Source organism: Salvelinus alpinus, chromosome 18 (assembly GCF_045679555.1).
Source record: "Salvelinus alpinus chromosome 18, SLU_Salpinus.1, whole genome shotgun sequence".
NCBI classification, from domain to species: Eukaryota; Metazoa; Chordata; class Actinopteri; order Salmoniformes; family Salmonidae; genus Salvelinus; species Salvelinus alpinus.
In genome coordinates this window covers 28,036,363-28,044,016 of record NC_092103.1, presented here as the reverse complement: position 1 = coordinate 28,044,016, position 7,654 = coordinate 28,036,363, and the positions used below count along the sequence as shown (strand labels likewise).

The following is a 7,654-nucleotide window of genomic DNA, read 5'->3' as shown; positions in this document are numbered from 1 at the left end:
GCGACTGCCTACCTGTAACACCATGCTCTGGGTTAGTAATATATATATATGTATATATATATTTTTTTCTTCTCACTTTTATTTAACTAGGCAAGTCAGTTAAAAACTCATTCTTATTTACAATGATGGCCTACCCCAGACATCATTGGGCACTGCCCTATGGGACTCCCAATCATAGCTGGATGTGATTCAGCCTGGATTTGAACCAGGGACTGTAGTCTCACCTCTTGCACTGAGATGCAGTGCCTTAGACCACTGAGCCAAGTAATACATTTACTGCAAACCTAACCCCTCACTCCTTCCAAGGTATAAAGAGTTCCATGGGTTATTACAATCGATAATTTGATATAATTTTGATATCATTATATTTTCTCCTAACCTACATTATTATGTAAAAAAAGCATACATGACTCTTCCTGCATGTACAAAACCCTGTCACAGACGTTCTCATACGCTCTCAACTTAAATGGGGCATCAACAGTAGGGCAACAAAAATACTGCACGCTCCCACTTCCGTTTAGCGCGCATGCGCGTCATTGAATACGCCCCTCAGCTAATTTGATTGGCTTGCGACCATATTTACCGTGGCGGTCAGGTGCTTCATCGTTCCCTCCTGTCATGTGACTAAAAGTTATCCAACTCATACTTCCGGTTCTGGATGGATGAGGGGAAAAAAGTTGCATGTTCATGATAAAGTTTTGTATCGCTTCCCCTTCTAATTAGCATCATAAAACTGTCAACGACGGCAATTTTGTTTTACGATAGTTTAGCTTTCCACAATAAACATTTCTGCACACTTGCAAAACGTCAAATGTTGAGTATGTCGACGAACAATTTGTCGTACAGCGACCAAGGAGGAACTGGTTCAGCGGTGGAGGTTGGGCAGGAGACTACCCCGACCACCTCCAACGCTGGGGCTGGATTTGGCCTGTTCAGCGTCGACTTTAAAAAGTAAGCCAGTTAGCTAGAAAGCATTTTAGTAACTTGCTTGTGTGTAAGCTGTGTTTGCAATTTAATTAGCTAGCTAACATGGCTGGTGGTGGTAGCTAGCTAGATATACAGCTGTCAACCCAGTTGCATCTTTACCTAGTCTAGCTGGCAATAGATTTTATGGTAGCTTCAGGCTTGAAAACGCGTTTGTTGATAGCCAGCACTTATCAAAGATGCAGTTTGCGTGGAAGACATGTTGACATAAACAAAAAAAAGATCACAAATAAGCACCCTTTTTTTATACTAGCACACATTTTACGTTACACACCATCACGTCGTTTTATGTTATAGAGCTGTACTGCGTCAGATTATTCTAAATGAATAGCTACATCAAAATAGTGCTTGCTGTGCTCTATGCACATAGGCTACCCTCAGTTGTAGAAAAAATACCACATCTTCTTCCCCTCTCACTGTCATAAACTAAAGTGACTACTATACATTCCCAACACTTGTAAATGTTTGTAAACTACCCATTCAGACCCTTTCAATTTGAAAAAGAGAGATGAAATGGAACTGACAAAGTGTACAAGGTGGTCCTCCGCTGTCAGCGTCAAGTGATCATACCACTAGAGGGCAGTCCATCATCAGTTTGGCCATCCTGTTGTCATGTGGCTTTACTGTAAATCAGGGCCTGTATTCACGTAGGATCTCAGGGAAGGTGTGCTGAATTAGGATCCGTTTTGTATAGCCTAATCTTATTCATTATGATCTTGAATATGAGCCCAATAGTTTAGTTACTCAGTTGTATGATTTGAGAGGGATAACTGTGTTTCCCAAACCATGCGCTGGGTGTTGGGATCAGTTATTATTTTACTATCAGTAGGCTAATCTTTCCCCAGCTGGCTAAAGACAAGGCTATTTTGTCTCGCAAAGTCTCACAGTCAGCCCATTATATGACATTTCTTTCAACCTGAGTATCTTTGAAGCTTTGAATTAGCCACTTAGTTTGTCTGTATTTCTCTACAATTGGGCCTATTTCCCATGTAGACTAATCATTCTAGCAGTTTTAAGAGGTACCAGTATAAAGGTTTCATGTTTGCGCTGTGCAAATGCCATCATAGAATGGAATGTCTCTACTTCTATCTGTTCTCCAGTGTTACATGTAGCCTATTGTTGCTCTTTTTAGCAGCGGACAGTAGAACAGCTTCAACTATCTCAATTTCCATCAAGCAGTGACTTGTCAGCCTAATGTTTAATGTGGTGTGGCCCTCAGTGAATTCTTGAATTCCTCTCACATGACAGTTGGCCTGTTTGGTGGTTCAGGGCCAGTAGGCCAGGTCTGGTAATGGAGACTAGATTACCCTTGGTTGGGCTGCAGGGCTTGTGGGTGTGAATGATTCTACTCTCTCTCTACAAACTATGACACATGATACCTAGGCTTTACTCTGAGATCTAGTAGGGAGTCTGTCCTAAAGGATTATCAGTATCACATAAGCTAGTAACCTAACCTTGGCTAATGTCAGGCATCCATACATTATCTCACTCTTTCACAGGCATTAGTCTAATTCCCTTGACATTATATTGTTCAAATGAAGAGGTTTTTTTCCGGAACTTCCCAAACTCAAGTCAGTGACCGATAGCATGTGTATTAAACCAACTCACTAGCCCCACACCTCTTGTATATCTGTATTGATTGAATGGGTGTTAGTATAGGGTAGTTGAAGGTTTTATCCCATTTAATACTTTTAGACCTACTGGAAGATGGATTTCTGAGAATGTTGCTCTGTAGTTCTCTATTTTGCAATGATTGTACCATAACCATAACACTAGATGGCAGACTTGAATGGTAAAGCGGTGAATCACTGATAGTTTTTATGGCTTTTTTTAACTTGCCTTTGTTATGCATTTATTGGCAGTAAACTTAATCCTGTCTTGCACCTTTTTGCTCATAAAGATATTAATAGATGGCTTTTGTTTGAGTCGGCTTTCTCCAATGAAATAAAATTAGTCAGTTTGCGGTTTTATATAATGTTTGTCGTGTGACACAGTCAGGGGCAAAGCCACATTCCTGTGGATTATCCTTATTAGCCTGGGCTCTTGTTACCTCACGGTCTACTCTGCTTCTCTGCTTGCTGGCCCTGACTGCATCACAGCACAGCAACATGTGACTGACTGGCTGGTTGTCCTCAAGTGATCAGCTGCATCCTATAATGCCATATTATTTTATTGTGGTTCAGTCTCCCATGATGTTATAGGGATTTTATGAGGACCTGGTTTATGTCAATGGGGCGGGCATTTCCCTTTTAACTTCTTTGGGGTAGGGGGCAGTATTTTCACGTCCGGATGAAAAGCGTGCCCAGAGTAAACTGCCTGCTACTCCGGCCCAGATCCTAGGATATGCATATTATTAGTAGACTTGGATAGAAAACACTCTGAAGTTTCTAAAACTGTTTGAATGATGTCTGTGAGTATAACAGAACTCATATGGCAGGCAAAAACCTGAGAGAAAATCCAACCAGGAAGTGGGAAATCTGAGGTTTGTAGGTTTTCAACTCTTTGCTTATCCAAGATACAGTGGAAATGGGGTCATGTTGCACTTCCTAAGGCTTCCACTAGATGTCAACAGTCTTTAGAACCTTGTTTGATGCTTCTACTGTGAAGTGGGGGCGAGAGGAGATTGAGTAAGTTCTCTCCCAGAGTGCCACGAGCTGACCATGCGCGTTCATGTGAGAGTTAGCTGCGATCCATCGCATTTCTGAATACAAAGGAATTCTCCGGTTGGAACATTATTGAAGATTTATGTTAAAAACATCCTAAAGATTGACTCTATACATCGTTTGACATGTTTCTACGGACTGTAACGGAACTTTTTGGACTTTTCGTCCGTACTCTCTTTGGGTTGATTTGTCGTCTGAGCGCCGTACTCAGATTATTGCATGGTTTGCTTTTTCCGTAAAGTTTTTTTGAAATCTGACACAGCGGTTGCATTAAGGAGAAGTGGATCTAAAATTCCATGTATAACACTTGTATTTTCATCAACATTTATGATGACTATTTCTGTAAATTGATGTGGCTCTCTGCAAAATCACCGGATGTTTTGGAACTACTGAACGTAAGGTGCCAATGTAAACTCAGATTTTTGGATATAAATATGATCTTTACCGAACAAAACATACATGTATTGTGTAACATGAAGTCCTATGAGTGTCATCTGATGAAGATCATCAAAGGTTAGTGATTCATTTTATCTATATTTCTGCTTTTTGTGACTCCTCTCTTTGGCTGGAAAAATGGCTGTGTTTTTCTGTGAATAGGCACTCATCTAACATAATCGTTTGGTTTGCTTTCGTCGTAAAGCCTATTTGAAATCGGACACTGTGGCTGGATTTACAACAAGTGTTTCTTTAAAATGGTGTAAAATACATGTATGTTTGAGGAATTTTAATAATGGGATTTCTGTTCTGAATTTGGCGCCCTGCAGTTTCACTGGCTGTTGACGAGGTGAGACGCTACCGTCCCACATACCCTAGAGAGGTTAAAGGACCTCTGTGCACCATTTTTTTTTTTACTAAGGCATATGTGCATTTTTCAACAACTTCCCATCCTAGAAATTAGGAATAAGCAAAGGCTTTAATTTCTGGTCAAACAGATGGAAAAGGGGTTTTAGAAATATTCAAGAAAAAGTCTTAAAGGGTATTAGAAATACATTGAAACACAAATACCCCTGCCAACTAATATCAACACTTATATTTCGTTTTGGATAAATGATTTGCCTTCTTGAAGTTTAAGAAACATTGCCTTGTAATTCCTTACCAAAAACCCACATCTTTAAGATATTTAAACATTTCTAATGAAAGTTCACAGAAGTAACAAGTAAAGGTAGACTACTGTACCAATTAGTTAGTGTTTTTACTGATATCAAGCTTGTTTATGAATTATTAAGTAATTAAAACTCGTAATTCTATTACCAAATCGCTAATCATAGTAGTCACAAACCACAGTTGGGTCACCTGCTATTGTCCTCCTTTCCACTGGCATACTGTTATGTTTTCTGTCATCTGGTGGTCAAAGCAAGACGGATAACAGTCTCCCTCTCGCTCTCTTCCGCGCTGTCTCCTCCCTTTCTTCAGTTGATGTCACATCTCCTGGCTCTTACTGACACATACCATGACACCTATCAAATCAAACTTTATTTGCCATATGTGCCTGAATACAAGTGTAGACTTTACCGTGAAATGCTTACTTACAAGCCGTTAACCAACAGTGCAGTTCAAGAAGAAGAACATATTTACCAAGTAGGCTAAAATAAAAAGTAATAATAAAAAGTAACACAATAAGAATAACAATAACGATGCTATATACAGGGGGCACCGGTATCGAGTCAGTGTGCGGGGGTACAGGCTAGTTGAGGTAACCTGTACATGTAGGTGGGGTCCATGTGACTATGCATAGGTAACAAACGAACAGCGAGAAGCAGCAGTGTACAAGAGGTGGGGGGGGTCAATGTAAATTGTGCAGTGGTGATTTTTATGAATTGTTCAGCAGTCTAATGGCTTGGGGGTAGAAGTTGTTGAGAAGCCTTTTGGTCCAAGACTTGGTGCTCCGGTAGAGCTTGCTATGCGGTAGCAGAGAAAACAGTCTATATCTTGGGTGACTAGAGTCTGACAATTTTATGGGCTTTCCTCTGACACCGCCAATTATATAGGTCCTGGATGGCAGGAAGCTTGGCCCCAGTGAAGTACTGGGCCGTTCGCACTACCTTCTGTAGCACCTTACGGACAGATGCCAAGCAGTTGCCATACCAGGCGGTGATGCAACCGGTCAGGATGCTCTCAATGGTGCAGCTGTAGAAACTTTTGAGGATCTGGGGACCCATGCCAAATCTTTTCAGTCTCCTGAGGGGGTAAAGGTGTTGTCGTGCCCTCTTCACAACTGTCTTGGTATGTTTGGACCATGATAGTTCGTTGGTGATGTGGACACCAAGGAACTTGAAACTCTCGACCCGCTCCACTACAGCCCCGTCGATGTTAATGGGGGCCTGTTCATCCCGCCTTTTCCTGTAGTCCACGATAAGCTCCTTTGTCTTGCTCACATTGAGGGTGACCAACCCTCTTTGCATTTACTATAGCAAGCAATATCACCCACTGAGCAACGGACGTCCATGGACATTGAAAAGTCAACCAATCATAGACGTCTATGTTTCACAAGTTTGGACAGCACAGTAGAGTACTGTACAGAAAAGTAGAGTACAGTAGAGCACAGAGAACTTTCATGTACCTTAATAGCAAACTTGTATGCCATCTGTAAATAAGAATAAAATGGATAAATTACAAGCCTAGTTGGTTTAGCCACAGAAAAAGGAAGCAACCTTCCCGCTAGCCGTAATTGGCTGAGATAATGAGTGGGCTGGACTTGCCGAGAGATGAGTTTTGGATTGTGTCTGCCATATAGCATGCCTCTATTTGAGCTGTTCTGTTTGTCTAGGTAATCCTGTCTAACACTGCTTTAAAAACAAAAAATTGTATTGTGTAGTAAAACTGCATAAGTGTTGCTCTCCACTTTCTGGACGACAGATTTTTGAAATCAGTGGAATTTGAGTATGATAGCTAAGGAGAAAACGCCTGTCTCTGGATTACATCTTCAAACTAAGGGCAACCATGGCATCCGACAGGAGACGCGTCCATCCATGATGTATGCAGCTAGCTAGCTACATTTTCAGATATTACACATTGGCTATCCACTCCAATTTCAGACCATGGATAAGGTAGTCTAGCTAGCTACATTTTCAGATATTACACATTTCTAATTTTGACAAATTATTTTCATTTAAAGTGTACGATCATATTATTCGTATCTGAGCCATTTGCTTGGCTAGTTATAGCCTTAATGTTAGCTAGCTAACATTGAACCTGGTTGGTTAGCTACCTGCATATTCATGCAGGGTAGTAACGTCATGAGTTGGGATTATGGTTCATTGTTTAGCTAGCTAGCTAACAGAAGACTCCACTTTGCAAATAACCATTTCGGGTGCGTTTGTAAATTCGGGCTGGCCATCTACACCGATTTCAGAGCACTCTCACCTGAGTGTGCCAGAGCGCAGAATAACTGATGAATTTACGAACGCTCAACACCCGTTGAATATGGCTGGTGTCAGTAAACGTCAGGAACAGTTTGCAGCACAGTTAGACACCAACGCTCTGGATAACATGAAAACAGCCTAACCAGCTCTGCTTGGGCGAGTAAAATGGGGTGTTCTCTCATTTGTCTGGAAGTAGCTAGCCAATGTTAGCCAGTTAACTTAGGTGCTTGACTGCCGTTGTTAGGTCAGTCCGTTCGGATCAACCCTACTCATCGGCCAGAGCGTCCAGTGTGCACTCTGAATGCTCCGAATTTATGAACGGACAATCTGACAGCACAGTTGCAATCACCAACGCTCTGGATAACATAGCAGGCTAACCAGCTCTGCTTGGGTGGGAAATGTTCAGTGAGCTGTTCTCATATTTGTGTCTGGAAGTAGCTAGAAAGTTAACTTGGGTGCTTGACTGCTGCTGTTAGTACAGAACGCTTGGATCAACCCTTAAAGAGATGGGAGGTGCTACAGTTTAAGAGGGTGCGAACAATGCTGAATGGGTGTAGACAAAGAAGGGCTCTCCAGTAGTAGTATCAACAAATTAAAAGGCCATCTTCTCAAAAGTGAGTTTACAAGTTTATCAACTTTCAAAGC

General features: G+C 41.4%; 1 protein-coding gene across 1 annotated transcript in view; it reads left to right on the top strand.

Annotated features, from left to right (window-relative positions):
* The first annotated feature begins 644 nt into the window (after nucleotides 1-644).
* Nucleotides 645-7,654, top strand: part of ap3b1a (adaptor related protein complex 3 subunit beta 1a) — an 84,565-nt gene continuing 77,555 nt past the window's right edge. The window contains exon 1 of the mRNA XM_071350934.1: nucleotides 645-951. Within this exon, the coding sequence (XP_071207035.1) occupies nucleotides 812-951 (140 nt within the window). The 5' untranslated portion in view covers nucleotides 645-811. The remainder of the gene's footprint in view (nucleotides 952-7,654) is intronic.